At 35.9% G+C, this 19,744-nt stretch overlaps 1 protein-coding gene across 2 annotated transcripts in view; it reads left to right on the forward strand.

The window, feature by feature from the left end:
• Positions 1-1,178: 1,178 nt before the first annotated feature.
• LOC149543004 (GDSL esterase/lipase At5g62930-like) overlaps positions 1,179-19,744 on the forward strand; it is a 34,316-nt gene continuing 15,750 nt past the window's right edge. The window contains exons 1-3 of one of the 2 annotated variants that reach the window (XM_089797931.1): positions 1,179-1,468; positions 1,548-1,625; positions 17,745-17,885. In XM_089797931.1, the coding sequence (XP_089654057.1) occupies positions 1,370-1,468; positions 1,548-1,625; positions 17,745-17,885 (318 nt within the window). In that variant the 5' untranslated portion in view covers positions 1,179-1,369. The remainder of the gene's footprint in view (positions 1,469-1,547; positions 1,626-17,744; positions 17,886-19,744) is intronic. The other variant, XM_089797932.1, reaches the window with a different exon arrangement.

Consider the following 19,744-nt stretch of genomic DNA (forward strand, 5'->3'; position numbering starts at 1 on the left):
CTCAGTTGAAGAAGAAATCGAATCCACCAAATTGCTTGTTCCAAATGGGAGCCCAGTGTCTTCTATTTATTCCCTTCGCTGAGAAGTTTCTGGAAGTTTTTCGGAATCATCTTTTATGATGTAAAACTTTATAAAATTAAATAAATAACTTTATAAAATTAAATAAATAACTTTATAAAGTTGGAGTACAACCTTTATTTAATATTAGGACGAGTAGGCCCCCACTTACTTAATCGGAAGACAAAATTGACCCTCTTCCCAAAATTATTTGCCTACGCGAGTCAATGATAGGCAAATCCCCTGTTACAATTATGTCGCTAAAAAGGGGACATGACATAGTAAAATATAGTGTAAACTTAAAGAAATAACATTTTACAAATTACAAAAATAAACATCAATGTAAAACTAATAATAAATATATTTAAAATAAGAAATATAAAACATTTAACTCTATATTTGATTAAATTATCTAAATTATACAACTTAAAAAACATTTAACTCTATAAATTCATATGACTTCTTCTTCATAAACTATTTTAAATAATAAATGTATTTAAAATAAGAAATATAAAACATTTAACTCTATATTTGATTAAAATATCTGTATTTGAACTTGGTAAGAAAAATAGAATGGTCTAATAACATTTTTCAAATTACAAAAATAAACATCAACATACAACTAATAATAAATATATTTAAAATAAGAAATATAAAACATTTAACTCTATATTTGAATTTGGTAAGGAAAATAGATAGGGATAATTAATATTGATTAGATAGTGAAAAATAAAAATAATTATTTTTGTTGGAGGAAATTGAATTTTTCATTGTCTTTTTTGTTATCATTGGCCAATACAATTTTTTAAAAAAATTGTATTTTTCAATTAAAAAAATGCAAATTAATATAACTTTTACAAACATTAGAATATCTTCAAAATTTTAAATTTATGTAATTAATATAGAATCATTTCCTTCCTAACAACTAATAAATATGAGACATCTTATCTTTCTATTTAGGACCACTCAACCAAAAAAAAAAAAAAAAAGAAAAAGCACAAAAAACCATAAACACAAATCGAGTGAGAATGACCAGGCTCAACTTAAATGTAGTACACCTAAAAACTAGCGGTGAACAATTTTCAAGGTACAAATAATTGTGGGATAAATACTATTTCCTAATCCTTAGTGCTGATTAATATAACAAAAAGCGCTTTCTAATATGAATAGTAGGTAGAACATCAATTTTAAAATTTAACAAATAGAAATGAAAAATCGGTGCAAGGTCGTATGAAAAGCTGAGAGTGGAAGCAATACGTGCTTGCCATCTTCAGGCAAAACCAGGGAAAGTGCGAAGAAAGAGGGGGAGACAATGAGGCCCCGCATGGTATTGTTTGGAGACTCCATTACACAGCAATCCTTTACAAATGGGGGATGGGGTGCATCCCTCGCTGATCTCTACTGTCGGAAGGTAAGCTATTGCCTCCACTGCTTTAAATTTTAATCAAAGGAAGGACGAGGATCATGATATACGGTAATCTCATTCACAGGCAGACGTCCTTCTGCGGGGATATAGTGGTTACAACACACGATGGGCTTTGTTCTTACTTCCCCATGTTTTCCCTCCTGTAAGATTCGCATTTACCTTGCTCGTAATTATTTGCAATTACAATTATACTTTTACATTACCCCTGCGATCCTATCACATTTTAGTCATCAAAATTCTCTCAGCGAAATGCCCATTCGGATTTAGATTTTTAAAAAAAAGTTTTTGTTTGACACCCAATTCCCACCCAATTTTCAGATTTTCTCCGTTAATGCACATTGTTTGGTAGTGTTTATTTCATCTTGATGATCGATCATTATGTGCGATTTTAAAATTCTTAAAAAATGTCACAGTTTCACCAAAGAGGCTTAGTGGTCTAGTTCGAGACTCACTAAAATAAGTTTCTTCCTGATAATGCAAATCGTAAGGAAATACAGTATCTTGCTTACACATGATTTCTTCATATTCACTAAACACAGCTGTAGCTTCGCTCCGGATGTGAAAAGATCAGAGTAGGTCCCAAGGTTCTCATTTTCTTGCAGCTGAAAGATAGTGTAGATTTAGTGGAAGTGCCCAGAGAAATTTTATGAGTTGTATGAAACTGATTCATCTCAGAATCTACGTAGTTGTGATAAACCTGAAGTATTCTGCAGTAGGGCAATCGAAAAGTCAATCTTAAATTTAAGGCTGTAAAATATGTTTTGGAGTGTATTTTGATTGCCCTGTGGATCCCTTTCTTCAATAATTCAGCCTCCTTAATTCAATATTTCGAATCCCTGGTATGTGAAGGCAAAAAGGGGGGAAGTTGTAGAGAACACATGGATGAGGGTCTCAATGTCTCGCACGACATTTCTATAAACTGTTACACAAATATATGCAATTACGTTTGGATAGTCTGGGTGTGTGCAGCTTGTCCATATAGTTTGTGTGCGTGCGGCATGCGTGTGTCCGTGTGTGTATAGACTATGTGCATTTTCTTTCCCTTACAGCGTCCAACTTATATTTGAGGGTTTTCGTAGAAATAAATGCAGTCTAGATTCGTAGTAATTTAAGAATCTAAGCTTTCAGTGCTCGATTTGTTTTTCTTCTTGAGCAAGGACAATCGTCAATTGGTTGGCCTTGTTAATTCTTTATCAGTGTGGGTTTTTATCCTGTCACGAATCTTCACTTTCTCAAATTCTGACAGTACTAGCTTCTAAAGTATTTAAGGCCATAATTACGAGACTTCTCAAATTCGGGCTCAGTGAAAAAACTTGGCAAAAACAAGTATGTTCAGGTTTAGACTATGACTCAGACTCTACAAAAAAACAAAAGAAAAATCTGTCTCAGAAATTCAGAAATTTTTAAAGATTTAAAATTCATTCCATCTTGATGATAGATCAGAGAATGTGATCTGAAATAGTGATTCAAAAACTATACACAATCTACTTCAGTAGGACTGTAAACATGAGTTGAAACTTATTTCAAGCGCCCTTCATTAAAGTAAATCTTAAAGACATAATGTCATCACAAAACAAGCTAATTTGATCACATACACAAGAAGACATCCATTCCATAGATATAAATGTAAATTGTAGCTAAAGGAAATAGCACAGTTAGATAAGAGCCTGCTGATTACTTAAATTTGACCAAGCTTGAAAATTTATAAGATCTTCTAAACCTTAAATTTGCATTATAACTTATAGAGATATGAAGCCACTCTCAAATATCCTGCCAATGCCAATATATACATGAGATATAACTTAAAAGTGTGACTAATAATTAATTATTATATTTCATGTATATATTCTGATGGAGAGAATGAGATTGACATGAAGGAGAAGAGAAGGGGAAAAAACCAAAAAACAAAACAAAAAAACGAACAAACAGCCAGCTAAAGCTAAATGTTATATTTTATGTGTATTATGGTGTATGTTATAAACCAAAAAAGCATTGAAATTTTGTGTGTGTTGAATTAAAAACACATGGCTGAGTCTTAGTCCCAGAATCACCAAGAATTGCTGAGTCTGGTCAAGTCTCTAGATTGGGCAAGTCTGGGAAAGTCTTAGCCAAGTCCGAGTCTGAGCCCCCAGACCCAGGGAGCATGACTAACCTCACAACTTGCTGAGTTTTGACAAGTCTTGTTTCTCTGTTTTAACTTTTAGACTTGAGTGAATGAGCAAGATAGCAGTTAAATTGTACACCTTTTTCTCCATATTCACGTATATATATATTTTTTTCTGATTTGTTATTGAGGTAGTTTGACAGTCCTCCGGGATCATCTTCTCATGAGATTAATTCCAAGTACTGTCATTAGCAAACAGGAGCCACTGCTTTGATATTATGTGGTAGGAATCTCTTCCCTTCTATTCTTTGATGCTACTATTCCTTATAGCTAAAAAATGTGGTCCTGAGAATAATCCAAACAGTTTTGTTGTTTCTTGATCTGTAATGTTACTAATAACCTCAATGGCCTTGTTTATCGGGAATTTTCACGAAGGGTGCCCTCACACTGAAGCACTAGATTATCACAACCATCCACCCTAAGGTCCTTAGATTTGATGACAAAGTTGAATTTTAACAAACAATGGAGTTGGACCTATCAAATATTGAAGTTTGTTGGCAAAGAAATTTGCAGGAGAGCAAGTTGGTGATGCCCTGGAATTCACAATGAAACACAAGGAAACTCCCTGTTATTTTTTGACAGACCATGAAATGGATGCTAATGAGAAGATCATTTATGTTAATGAGTTCATTAATAGAAGAGATCTTAAGTGCAATTAGATCTCCTTGATTTTGCCCATTTGGTTGCTTGTTATCCTCCTGTAGGTGCCGTTTGTCAGATGCTCAACCAATTTTAAATCATATCCTGTGGTATTGTATTCATTTATCGCTTAAAAGTATTTCTTTATTATACTTGAGATTCCCGAGGGATTCATCTGCTTCTTTTTGAAGTTTTCTCCATGTTGTTGCTCATCTTAAAGTCTCTGTATTTTGACTATCTCTTGGTGAACTCATTAGTAATATCTCTTAAAGAAGCTTCAATATTGCAACTGGCATCTTCAAAAGGAATTTTTATATTGATAAATTGTGAAGGCCAAGCCCTTGAAATTTGCTTTGTTTTGTGTCAAGAACAGGATTGAGAAAGTTTAAATCTTTTTCAATTCTCCTGCAGCTTCTTTTTTGATCCAAATTGTGGACTTGTTTTCTTTGTGGTGCTCACTCCTAGTTAGAGCATGTGCCTATTCACTCTTGGATCTCTGCCTTTGAGGATGGTAAACCACATTGTCATGGTCCTTTCCTTTGAGACTGTTCCCATATTTCACCTATAACATCCTGGCTTTGGTAAATTTACAATGGTAAAACAACATAAAGAATCTATATCAAGGCACCAGTGTGTCCTCATGGAAGGAACAAATGAGGAAATCACAAAAACACCTGCAGAGAAGATACTTTTACAAGTATCATTGATTGATCAACCAAAGATAATAGAGACACAGCTAGAACTTGGTGGGTCCACCTTGCAAAACATAGGATCTGTCAGTAACAGGGTGGCAGAGAATCTGATAGTCAGGGCACCTGTAATAGCAGAACAACAAACTAATCTGGGAGAAGCTTCGAAACACAATGACATCTCTGGTAACAATGGCTTGGTCCTGACATACGGGGATAGTTTAATGCACAACAGCATCATCAAGTGGAATCAAGGGAGCTTCCTCATTCTTCCAGGACCCTCAGCCGGACACGCGAGTTCATTCAATCTTGGAGGGACAAATGGTAATTTACCCACAAACACTTTGAGCTTCTCACAAGCCAGTGGACCACCCACAGGAGGAAACTACACCTATGTGAATGCCAAGCAATATAAAAGAATAATTAGGCGGAGAAAGATACGAAAGTTTAAAAATGCAAAAAGAGGGAAGTTAGCAGCTTTACTTCCGAAACCGATTCCACATACCTCAAACAGCTCAAGGGAGGCAGAAATAAATCTGAGGCTGACTGAAATCTCTGAAACAATTAAGCGGTTTTATTATATCAGAGATATTAATGGTAAAGAGAAGACAAATAATTCTCAGGTGATAGACACAGTGGAAGATGGGCTGCCAAATAATTACAACCCCACAAGGACACCTATGACGTGGTATCCAGACATCTTTGTAAACGATTTGGTAGCTATGAAGGAGAGGGTGTGGGCACTTGAAGAGAGGAGCCAGATAGAAAGTATCACAATGAAAAGAGTTACTGAGGATAACTGGAAATTGACAGCGGAGGTCAAGTCACTTAGAGAACAAATTCAAAAATTGCAATTTAATATGGAAAAAGGAGAGTATGAATTAATATTGTTAAAGAAAGAAGTAGGAGAAAAGAGGACAGCAGCAAGTACTACAGGAGAAGGAGAGGCTATGGAAAGAGATAAAACTCTGCAAATGAAAAATATACAAGATGCCATGGCCAATATGGAAATAAAAGAGAATCAACTCAGAGAACAAATTGAAGAAGTTAGATCATGGGCTAACATAGTAAAGGGACCAACAAATACTCCTATTAACAACATAGAAAAGCAAGTTCGGAGACAGATTAGAGAGAAAAAAGAAAGAAATGAGAAAGCAGCAAATATTATCATCAAAGGACTACGAGACTATGGAGAACAGGAGAAAACAACGGATTTAGTTAAAGACTTCTTTAAAGACCAATTAGACTGGCATGGAACAACCATACAAGCACAAAGAATCGGAAAATGGATTAGAGGAGGCAAAGACAGACATGTTAGAGTGACAATGAGGAATACAGGAGATAAAAACAGCATTTTCAGCAAGAGGAAGTTTCTTAGAGGCACACACATATATCTTGATGATGACCTCACCGTAACTCAGCAAGAAGAAAGGAGGAAGGAATGGGAAAAAGTGAAAACAGCGAGAGAAAACGGCAAGTGGGCGTGGCTACAAAATGGCAAAGCCCAAATTAGCGACAAAATCACACGCAATAAATAGGAACTCGGGCCCACCCGGGAACATTTAACTATAGTTAGTTGGAACTGTAGAGGTTATCCTTGGAGAAGAGGACCTGGGTTAGGGTTGATAGCTAAAGATAATGACATCATTATGCTTACCAGACACATGAGCATGATGGATGCAGGGTTCCAGATTTTGAAGGGTATCAGAAGGTATCACTGTGGAATGAGAAGATAGATAATGGTAAGGGGCATGGAGGCATCGCCATTCTAATAAAAGAAACTTGGAGCAGATTTGTAAACTTAGAGAAAGAAGATGTAAACAAGCAGTATATTTGGATTAAAATAACAAAGAATTAGATTACTACGAGGGTGGCTGTCTGTTACTTTGCCCCAAAAGGCTCAAAAATGTATAAAAATAATAGATTGGATCGAGAAGACCCATTCGCTGCACTCAAAAAAGACATAGCAGCCTTTAGCTCTCTAGGGGAAATAATGATAATAGGGGATTTCAATGCTAGAACAACAAACAACCAAACTCTCAATCTTAAGGAGAGCTATAGTGAAAGCAAAAACCCAGTTTGGCTTGAAGAAGAAGGGACACAAAAATGGAAAAGATCTTCGCAGGATAGCATGGGAAGGATTAATCATTTTGGTGCTGAATTACTAAGTTTATGCTGCCTATATAACATGGTCATATGTAATGGTTTGGAAAAGTGGCCTAAATCAGGTGGAATCACATGCAAAAGATACAATGGACAAAGTGTTGTTGACTATGTAATATGCTCGCAAGAATATGTCGCAAAGATAATTAACTTTGAGATAGAGGACTGCCCCATGGAGCTAAAATCTGATCATAACCCCATTTTGATAAGGGTGGCCACTCACTTTAAAGATCAACATATTGTCCCAAAACCTTTACAAAGAGGAAGAGGATTCCGATCGGCAAAGTTTTAATGACACAAGAAAACCATGCTACTTTCCAAAACTCTCTTTTGCGGTTGTCTAGAGTTCTGGGAAACCATCCCGAGTCTGATAAACAACATTTCATGGACAAGGATAATCTTGTTCTTACTATCATTAAAGCACTGGAGGAGTGTAAAAGATCTAGGGCCACAAGAGAAGCCAAGAACACTTTTCCGGCTAATTCGTGGTTTGATGAAGAATGCAAAACAGCAAAAAGAAATTGGAAAAAGAACATAAATAAAGAAAGTAGAAAGGAGTATGATCAGCTGATTAAAAAGAAGAAAGGAGAGTATGTAAATAAGAGAAGAATCGAGTTGATTAATCTTGGTAAAAACAACCCCAGAAAGTTTTGGAAAGAACTTCAGCAGAGAAAACTCAAATAGAGAACAACATAACAGGAACCAAATGGCTGGAATATGCCAAGACTCTCTACGAGTGTGATCTAGGAGAACGTAGAACCATGGAAACAGAGACTACAGGGGAGTTATTCAACGAAAAGGATATTATCCAAGGCATAAGGAGGTTAGCTGCCGGTAAAGCGCAAGATATAGATGGGCTTCAAGTTGAATACTTAAAATGGGGTGTTGAAACCCTCACACCACACATCACTAAAATTATCAATAGTGTCAATAGAGAAGGTTTCCCTGTAAAATGGACAACAAGTGTGGTGATCCCACTCCACAAAAGTGGAGATATAAATAATCCTTCTAATTACCGAACCATCATGATCAATCCACTTTTTGGCAAGTTATTTGGCAGCTTGGTAGAACAAAAAATCAGCAACTGGGCTGAAACAGAAGGCAAACGTGCAATAGGGCAAGCAGGCTTTAGACCGAAGCACTCTACTATAGATCATGGCATCACTCTTAGATACTTGATTGAGAAAGTTTGGGACACTCCGGGGAACGAGGCTTTTTGTTGTTTCATGGACTTTAAAAAAGCATTCGACATAGTGCCACGTAATAAATTATGGGATAGAATGAAAGAGTTGGAAGTTCCTAAAGAACTTAGGTCAGCAGTTTACAGATTATATGAGCAGGTCAAAGCTAAAATAAGAATGACAGAAGGGCTATCAGAAAATTTTGACAGCAACATCGGGGTTAAGCAAGGGTGTTCGCTATCTCCAACATTATTCGGGCTCTATATTGACAAGTTAGAAGAGTGGATAAACAAGACCAATGGTGAGGGGGTGCAGCTAGCCCACTTTGTGATAAGATTGCTCTTATATACAGATGATCTCATAATTCTTGCTAGAACAACTAAAGGTTTGAAAGAGCACTTGACAGCACTAGAAAATTTTTGTCATGAAGTAGGAATGCAAGTTAACACTAGTAAAACCAAAATTATGATCTTCTCGCTGAAGAAGAATAGGGGCATACAAGACGAGTTTCTATTGGAAAATAGCCCACTTGAGATTGTGGAAGAGTACAAATACTTGGGCATCGATTTTCATAACAAACTCAATTGGGATACTTGCAGATCAAAAAGGATCCAAGGGGGCTGGAAGGCGTTATACTCTTTACAAAACAAGTGCAGGAACGCAGAATTATGAGATTGGACGACCATGAAAACTCTTTTTGGTTTGCTGGTCACTCCGGTTATTTTATACGGATGTGAAGTGTGGGGAGGTAGTATGTCCGAATAGAAATGGCAGCAAGTAGAAAGAATTCAAAAACACTTCATCACATGCAATCTTAAAGTCAAGACCACAGTTCCGTATGAGATCCTTTTGGCGGAGGTGGGTTCCTATCCATTAGAAGTCGTTGCTTTGGTCCGAATGATAAGCTACTTAAAGAAAACCCAAGGTCTGGAAACACATCATTGGCCCAAGTTGATCATAGAGGAAAAACTTGTGAGGCGGAAAAGCACATGGATGAAGCAAAATGACAAATGGATGCGAAAATGGGATATCAACATCCAAACTTGCCCGGATAACATTACAGAAATAAAAAAGTTTGTCAATGAAAAATTTCACAATATTCTGTGGACAAGACGCATAGGGCGGAAAAAATCCTATTACATTAAAGAATTTAATCCCACTTATAGTCACGATGAAAAGGCCTATATAAGAGCACCTATTAACTGGAAAGAAAAAATGTTGATGGCACAACTTAGAACTAGTTCACATCAGCTGCGATGTGAAACTGGTCGGTGGCAAGTTCCAAAGGAAGAGTGGGCAGACAAAACATGTTTATTTTGTAATATGGGAATAGTTGAGACAGAGCAGCACTTTGTCAAGGACTGCCTGGCTTACAATGACATCAGATCTGGTTATACAAAAATATTGCAGAACAAGGACTTCAACTATTTATTCGAGGAAGATCAAGTGAAGAGAGCAGCGGATTTGATTACCAAACTTCAGAGAAGGAGAGACAAGTTATCCAAAACTTTACAACTGACTAGTTCCGCTCCTGACTCGGGAGGGTGATCGCATGGGTCCCATAGACTACTTTAGTCTCGTGGACGTCATTAAAATCTATCATATCATATCATATCATACACATTTATAACTTCATTGATATGGGTGTTTGGATTTGTTCATTTATAAACTTAACATGATTATGGATATATTGAACCAGAATATTTGCCAGCTGGCTGTTCTCATGACTCTAAATATTCCATCTATTACTGTCTGAACATATATGCAGTTCCAATGTTTTGCTGTCTTCTATATTAGGCTGAGTAACAGGTTCACACATACATTGCCTGTATGTCGGGTCTGCACTGTTTTCTGACACTTATAGAGTTCCCCATTCAAAACATGATACTTATTATTTGGTGAAATGGTCACCATGTGCTTTCAACCTTCATGTGTTTCAAACTGCAGAGCGAAATGTGGTTTCTTTTCTAAATGGACGACTGCTACATGTTTGTGCATGGTGTAGTTTGGAATTTTGGAGATCATTCTTTCTTTTTATGAATTCCAGGTTGGAGAATATTGGCCAGTGGAAATCATTTAGTTCAATTCTGTGTGAAGTATTGTTGTGATTCGTGAATGCCATGGATATAACTGTATTTATAGTTTTTGTTGCATTAACATCGTTAGCAATGCCTCACTTTTTGATGTCAAATGAATCGTGAGGCTTCTTTTGTTTAACATAGGTTGAGCAATTTGATGTTCATTTTCATTGTCCACTATCCATGGCAAAGATCAATACAGGTATACAACTGTCATCGATAACCTGATTATTATGAACATCATTACAGATAATGTTTTGACCAACTGAATACTAGCACCTTACTGAGAATATTCTTAACAGCATTAATTCAGAGAGGGCCTGCAAATTGTTAAATTTAGTGTCATTTGGGGAGTCTGTTTCATCATTAAACAATGCATAACCCTTATAGTTACTTTTATGGGCATGGTGCCATTGAACTTCTAAATGTTGTTGTTTTGAATGTCGTGGTTATTGGACATTTTGCTGTTGACTGTGCTGGGAATACAACCATGCATGTTTTTGCTGAGTGTATGAAGCTAGTTAGCCTTCTTAATGAACCCAGCTTTCAGTTCTGATGCTTGCTACCAATTCTAATGTCGACTTTTCAAGTTGCACAAGGTTCAATTGCTAGCCCTTTCTATTTTCCGTAACTCTGATCTAAATAGAGCCAGGCCTGTCTGTATGGGTATCTTGTTATTCTTTTGATAATCAGACAATAGGTGATTTTTGCAAAAGTTGAAAGGATCTTGTTGTCTCTCTTAAGAAATGTGAGTTCTTCTGTCATTTGGGAGAATTTTTACTTCTTTAAGCACAGTTTTTTTTAAGAAACTAGATTATCATAATGGTGAGGGACAGCATTGATTGTTTGATGTTTTTTCCCTTTTTGCTTATTTATTCTTGGAGAGATTTTTGGGTGCACTATGCCAGATTTGTCCATCTTGATATTTCAAGTGCTGCTTCTGAATTCATCTTCAGTTGACTGTGATGGATTGTGTCCCAAGGAGAGAACCTCATTGATTTTCAATGTGTGGTAGTTTTAAATAGTAATATTTGATTAATGACTATAGGGGGAATATTCCTTTTTTTTAATGTAGAATGGTTATAATTAATCTCTGGCATAAAATGGGAGTCCATGAATTGCTTATTATTAGTGCTTCATGGTTAATCAAATTATTCGGATGCATTTCAAATTGAAGGCCTCATCTAATCTTCCTTGATGCATAATGATATTTTATAGCAACAATTTTGGTTGGAATGCGAAAATGATGCTTGAGCCATGCGAAAGCTCTACAAGTACTAACATTTTCAATGTACCATGCTGTATGTCAGGTGAGTGTTTAATGGTTCCTGAATGTATCTATTTTTTTCAATCATAGCAGCAGGCAGAAAAAACAGTTGTTGGGAATAAATTAACAAACGAAAAGATTCGATTCTTTTAAATTGCAATTAAATCAGAAAAATATTATCTTATCATTAGAACCTTTTCGGAAAAAAATTATACAGTGAGCAAAAGTTGTGGACATGCTAGGTTAGGGTTGTAGGAAAAAGGTTCAAAGCCACTGAAGTCATGACTTTATTTGAGTGGATTCTGATTGAGCCCAAATTTTAATCTCCATTTCTGATTGGGAAGAGCGAGTAAATTACGCAAGTGAATGCATGGGAGAATCCTCATGGGAGAATGATAGTTTGAACTACAGAACCAGGCATTTATACTAAGAGCCATTGACTATGATAAGTGCAGATTTGTGAAGGCTTGTAGGACCAGATGAGGATGTAAAGAAGACAATCAAGCCTATAATATATATACCAGAAAGAGAGAATTATATGAAGATCATATCAGATTTGAATACTGAGTGACCTTGGTATATGCAGTCTGCACTACACTAAGCACTTTATAATCCTAATCAGCAAAACATATCTACCCAGCCAAGTGATAATAAATTATAATACAGACAGCAGGAATATATAAATAAGGGAGAACAACATCAGCAATCAAGAGTCATTCGCAGAAAAGAAGAAGCAGTGACATTGTATCAGCAATAGAGTTCAATCCTTATTGAGATCACTAGTTAATACAATTAAGTCTCTCTTCTATCGAATGCAATCAGATAAAGAGCAGTAAGCATACCAGCAGATAAGGAGTTCATCAATTTAAACATTTCGATTCAATTGAACAACAAAAGGAATTGACAGTCGTTAGATATCAAATCTGATCAGGACTTGGTTCTTAGAAACTATGTAGAGGGATCCTTATATGCAAAATAAGAATTTACATCACTATGAGTTTTTCTGAAGAATTTGACAGTTGAAATTCCTGAACAGGGCAAAAGTTTGTTTCATATGCAACTCTGGAGGAACCAAGCATCCATCAGGTTAGTCAGGGATCTATCACCGTCATGAATTCAGTTGCATCAACCTACTTTCGTCCATGGTATTTTTACCCATTCACCAAACTTATCTTGTGGAAACATAAAGATGCATAGATTTACAATGGAGATAGATCAGGAATGGAGATATATGATGGAATGAATATAGAGGAAAATCATCGGACCACACAGGAAAATAAATTTATTATGGCCAGAGAACTATTCAAGCAATAAGAAAATACAGTTTAGATCAGCAATTGCAGAAGAGAACTGTCTCAAATAATTAGAATAGACCATAGCAAGATACACAACAAAGTAGAAGATACAAAACAAAAGTGAATACATTGATAATTTAAGCCTGTGCGTAGCAATGTGGAAACAAGAGATCTTAATCAGTGGCAAGAGGGAACAAAAGAGAGTCAGAGAAAGATTGTGTGGACTGTCTCACGCAGATATTCCCAAACCATACACTGTGATAAGCTAAGCAAAGAAGCCCCGATGAAATAATGAATAAACAAATTAATGGAAGTCATACGTGACACTGTTGGGAGTGGAACCAGTCTCATGGGTCAAGCTTGGCAGCAGAAGATGGTCTAGGGAACTCCAGTCATGCCATTCAGATGAACATTGATACCCAGGGTGCTGGGGGAGACGGCAACATTTTGCACAGTTCTATATTAGAGATATTGAAGAATTTTGCTCACCAATATGGACATTGATGAACTTAATAAAATATTTACGGAAGATTAGTTGAGGCAAATAAAACAAATATTTATCCATCTGCAAAGAGCCTGCCAGGAATAATTATCAAAATTATATTACGAAGGGGCACGAATAAATTGAGGTTATGATAAAAGAAAAGCTTATGCATTGGAATTGAAGAGGCACTTTCAAAAGGGCAGGACTCTTAGATATGAAAGTATATGTATATTTAAAAAAAGAAGAGCAATTGGGAAGCAATATTAAAATAAATAAAAAAAGTCTTGTATGGAGGAATAAGGATGATAAAGGGTGGCTTGTAATATAAACTTATATATTTCAATGATAAATAATGTTTTTCCTCTTTATGTGACTCAAGGCAAAGAGATTAAAATTATGATTCAGATTCGTCCTTTATGATCAATAATAAGATTATTGAATTTTTTTGACAAGGTTTTTTGCATTGGACTTTTCTGCATTCTTTGTTCTACAATCATAGGTATTGTGAAATAACTAGGTTTTTTCTTTGTCTCTGTCTAATTGGATTTCTACAGAAGAAGATAAGACCCGTTTGGATTAACATTGATTTGAATATAGATTTGTCTTTTGCAGAGCATATGAGAAATTGATGATATTTAAATATATATCATCGCATAAGGTTGCACGTAATAATCCTTGTTGTAGTTGACTCTGTTGTCCGGATAAGAAAAGGCACTGGTCTTTTGAATCATTGAAGTACAATTATTAGATTTATAAATGAAGTCAGTAATCTATATATTTCCTTCTTTCAAGCACTGAATTAATTATTGATAAACAGTATACAAAACATTCAATCATTTCAAGCACTCGTAATACTTTATTTGATTGAGTTTAAGGACCTTGCCAGCCTAAGAACTCACCAAGTCTAAATTCGCTATATAAAAGCTTTGAACAAGGAAATCAAGTTCGAGGTGAAGGTTTACCTGCCTAGGTGTAATGAAGCCTGAAGTGCAGGGGAATCGAAGTTATTCCTGTTTGTTGGCCAAAATTGATCAAGTAATCCTATTGGAGAAGTGGCAAAGCTATTGGATTTCCAATCTGTGGTTTTGGAAACCTTCAAACTGACTTTTAAATGATCTATACATAATTAAATTTGTCTAGCTTATGTCTTTTGCTTTTCAAAAAACTCAGCGTTTATTATTTCCAGCTTATATTGTAATTCTTGTTGATGAAAACTTGGGTGGGGAGGTGTGCCATGATAACTTGTGATTTTTTTAAGAGCGGTTGAACCAACGAGATCGCAAATGGGGGATCTCATCCCAAGCATAAACACTCAACAATAACACTGCAGTGGAGTTTGAAACTCAGTGGCAAGAACATCACCATATTTGGTCCATTACACTATGTCAATACCGGTATAATTACTTGCAATATATTGTAACTTTTTTGCTATTATTATTTCTACCCTTATCTATTCAGGTTTCATCAATAGGGTATTAAGTAATTTAACATGCTAATTGTCTCAAAATAAAATATAAGCCAATTTTCACCATTTAAATTATTTCAACTGAGTGAAACAAATTGCACTTTCCATTACTTCTAAAAACTGAGATAGAAATGAAATCCTTTTCCCATGAACACAAATATTTCCAAATACCAGATTCATCTGCTCTTTCTTTCAAAAAGAAATGCAACAACAAAAGTGAGAGAAAGGAATCACTGTTTCTTTCTTCCATCTTGGAGTCTCTTACAATCCTTGACTTTACTAGGAAAGGGAGAGTGCCATCATGTGCTTTACCTCCTAACCATAGACCTGGTGGTCACCTGCACACCTTCCTATTGGAATTGGCCCTAGCCTTCTTGATGGTGCAGACACAGGACTAGGTCTGATTGCAATCTAAGCCTGGTTTTAGAACCCACACAACTCTTAGGTATCTCTCAACTAGTATGACCATTTGACTAGGATGTATATCTGATTCAAGTGAACTGATGGTTGCATGCAAAGCATTGCACCACCTTGGCCATGGTTTTAAATTTGAGAGTATGATTTACGTGCTGTCATTGTTCATCACCTTTGCTTGATTTGTACCTCCATTCTTGAGTTCAACTGACTAATTGGTTTACTAACCAACCAATCAAACTGACTTCTCTATGTCCGCTGACACAAACGGTCATTAATGATTTTTGAGTGAATAGAACCCACTAACAAGCCAACTGCGTACATGTCTATTGACATTAACAACCATCACTAATCTTCAAGGGAAGGAAATCCCTAACAAGGAATTGCTCAAATGTCTACCAACATAAATGTTGACCTTGCCACGTTCACACTGCTGAAGTTGAAGATCCCCCTATGGCTGCCCTAGTACTACGTTTTTTCTTTGAGGTTGAGTTTGTTGAATTTCCACTTCAATCCTATGACTACTACCACTTTCCTCACTCTCACTGTTGTTGCTCATCATCATTATGAAATATATAACACTGCTGCGAGTTGAAAAGAAAAAAATTCACTCAAAATGCTCTCTTTATATGTTGTACAATGCAAAAAAAATGTAAAATGAAATGAAAACAAATGGCCATAACCAAATGGAAGATGAAACACATACCTGAAATGAAGAAGATTTTGTGTCAAACCCTCCTCTTGCAACTCAAAAATGAAAACTTTCTTTCTGCTATATCTTTTTTCCTTGCCAAGAATGGTTGAAATGAATAAATGAAAACTTCACCTTTTTAGCTTCCAAATAGAGTATGAAAATTTTTAGTTGATACTTCTACCCATGTGGGATCTGCCTAACAATTAAAAAAAGCTACTTGCTCAGAAACAGCAAATGTTTCTCATGGCTGGGAAAAAGGGGATGACATTAGGTACTGGGGACAGTTGGGGTACAACTACGCCGTCCCCAAGTTTCCTACCCTGCACGCCCCCCCCCAAAAAAAGAAAAAAGAGAGAGAGGTAAAGGCACACTTGCTTAGAGACAAATGCATTTTTAATTTTCAAATGCACCAATGAAGGTAACTAAGATTTGTAATACATATGCAAGAATAAGAGGTAAAGGTACACTTGCTGTGGATGACGCTGAGACAAAAATTGAAAATGTCTTAATGTGGAAGGTCTGAAACTTTGAAACACAATTTATCAATTGCGAGTTAATTGTGAGATCAAGGACATAATTTAGTTTCCAGTTCAGACTGTTGTGAGATTACAAACGATGGTAAATGATTGCTGATGCAAGCAAGGCTGCTAACGATCTATAATTTCATTTTGACAATATTAAAAGGGAAAAGTTGGGAGTGGTTCCAATCCATCATTAAATTGTTGTTTGGACCTGGGGAGTTTTCATTGTCATATTATTTCAGCCCCAATTTCAGTTTGTGCAGGCTGATTTTAGTATTGATGTGAAAGGGAGAGAAATAAGTCACGTGGAGCAACTTTATTTAGAGTAGGTTTGTTTCAGTTTATTTTAGAGCAGTTCTTTGCTTCAGGTTGGTTTCAGATGGAGTTTCCATCAATGACAAAGGAGGATAGTGTTGAATATAAGTGATTCCAATCCATCATTAAATTGTTGTTTGGACTCGGGGAGTTTTCATTGTCATATTATTTCAGCCCCAATTTCAGTTTGTGCAGGCTGGTTTTAGTCATTGATGTGAAAGGGAGAGAAATAAGTCACGTGGAGCAACTTTATTTAGAGTAGGTTTGTTTCAGTTTATTTCAGAGCAGTTCTTTGCTTCAGGTTTGGTTTCAGATGGAGCTTCCATCAATGAGAAAGGAGGATAGTGTTGAATATGTCATCATTGATGTCAAAGGTTGATGATTGAGGTTGTATAAATCTTAAAAGATTACTCAAAGCAATAGCAAATTGGATTGAGCTGCCTGGTTGTTTGCTTGAGCTGATTGAGCTACTTCTTTGTGTGCTTGAGATAGTTGGTTGCTTGGTTAAGCTGGTTGTTGTTTACCTACCTAAGCAGCCTGGTTGTCTTCTTAAGTTATTTAACTACCTCAGCTGCTTGCTTGTCTTCTTCAGTTGCCATGCCAGATTAATGTGCCATGTCATCATTTGAATTCAAAAGGGGAATTGTCTTTATTGCCCGTGTGCTATTCATGTTGAACATGCACAACATGGAAATTTTGTACTTTTGAATCTTTATGCATGAGAGAATAAAATCCCTACAATTGTTTATGTTCCTCAGCCTATAAGAGGCCCGAACATCAGGTGGTCTTTCGTGATATTCTTTTTTCAAGAATAAATGAACACAAATATTTTCTATTTTTTTTTGGAGGTTTCTTCCAAGAGCCTATGTAATGCATTTTCCTTTTTGTGCAGGAGTCTTCAAAGCAACCATCAGTGGTGACTGTATTTTTTGGAGCTAATGATGCAGCTCTACTAGGGAGGAGCAATGAGCGGCAGCATGTGCCTCTTACAGAGTACAAGTCAAATCTTCACCAGATCATAACCCATTTGAAGGTTTAGTAAGAAAATCTGAGTGGACTATTTGAGAATCAGATTTAGAAGGATTTTTGGTAGCCTGTATTTGCTTTTCAAACTTCAATGCCATATAATAACTTTTGTTCTTAAAGAGCTTACATGTATGATAGTATGCTTGCAGAAAGAATTCAGTATTGTACATGAATGTCATGGCATCAAAGGATTTAACAGAATAATTTTACATTGAAACAAACTTATGACTTTTCTCCTGTTGTAAAATGTGGGTAGCTGACTCCATTTTCAATAAACTTCAGGATGTTAGCACAGCTTACAAAAATTACTCCTTTTATATTGAAATAAATTTATGACTTTTCTCTTGTTGTAAAATGTGGGTCGCTGACTCCATTTTCAATAAACTTCAGGATGTTAGGACAGCTTACAAAAATTACTCCATGAGTCCATAGTATGTTCTGAGCCCGGCGTATCTGCCATAAGGAAGATCTGCAGGTCTGCAAATAGAAAACTACTGCAAACCTTTGATCTGAAACTCAATCTGAATTCAATCTTTTTTTTTTGAACTGCTTAAAACATGTGGATAATGATAACTTCTGCAATCTAGAGTATTGAAAATGGAAATTCAAAAATAAAAAATAACCAACAAATGTCGAAATCTTAGCTTTTCACTTTTCTTTTGTTCGTGGAAAGTGCCAACAGAACATAAGTTCACACTTGATGAAAATTCACATCACACAAAGTTCAGAAAAGAAAGTCACTTTCATAAGAAGTTGTGGATTTGGACTCAGGTGTGAATAGAGGACTGTATGCATGATTCCTTGGCTTATACACTGTTCCTGACTTGTGCACACTGACTTAATTCACCAAATATATAATGACCATCTAATACCTATAGGCTTATTTTTATCTTCTTTCCTATAACGGCTTGTACATTTTATGCATGCGAGATAACATTTTATACAGATCAGCCATATCCTAGCAATACATAGATTGATTTTGGGCTAATTGACCAAACTGTTGGTTGTGGAACCACTTCTTTTCAATGGCGAGCTGGCCCATTAGTCTTAATTGTTTCTTGAATTAAAAAGGAAGTTGGACTTATCCACACTAGTTAGTGGTACTTTGAATCCTACACAATGAACCCCTATACTTACCAAAGGACATATCAAGAAATATGATGGTCCCATTTTAGGTTCTCTTGTAGTGCAGTTGTAATGCAACATTGTTATAGAAAAAAATTGCCTACCTTTGGCTTCAATGCATTGTTTCCATACTCTCTGAAAGTTTGCAACTAGTTGCACCTTCTATGCACATCTAGATGAGCTCCTGCTTGTAGTTGTGCCCTAAAAATATCATGTAGGTCTCAAGGGTTTCAAAAGTTTGGACATTGATTAGGGTCTTAAACACAATTTAAATACATAAATTGTTGAAAATTGTATTCAATTTTTTAAAATGGGGGATTTTTTTGCAGATTTCTGCTTTACTAACCTCTGTTTTGTTTGGTCAGAAACACCATTAGTGGTGATTTCTTGTACATGGTGCTTATGCTTCTAAGGGTGCCATTTGATGTTGAAGAATTTTAGTTTTGTTTCATGGCGAAATTGAAGTGCTCAATAGGGCAGGGTCTCCACTTCATGCTAACATTCAATACAAGAGAAAGAGGGGATTCCAAACATAACTCTCAATATAACTCAAGCTAGATAACAAAAACCCAAGGATACAAAGGGATGCTAATGCTAAACCCAAATCATATTAAGGAAGTATGCAAGCAAGTCCACTTTAATGTAATGTAAATCTGATTAAAGATGTAAAAATGTAAAAGTGCAATTGAGCTAATTGAGTTAATGAGAAGTGTAAGATAGGTCTAGGTGCGAAAGATAAGC

Source organism: Cupressus sempervirens, chromosome 8 (assembly GCF_028749045.1).
Source record: "Cupressus sempervirens isolate cs-2001-9-10 chromosome 8, ASM2874904v1, whole genome shotgun sequence".
Lineage (NCBI taxonomy): Eukaryota > Viridiplantae > Streptophyta > Pinopsida > Cupressales > Cupressaceae > Cupressus > Cupressus sempervirens.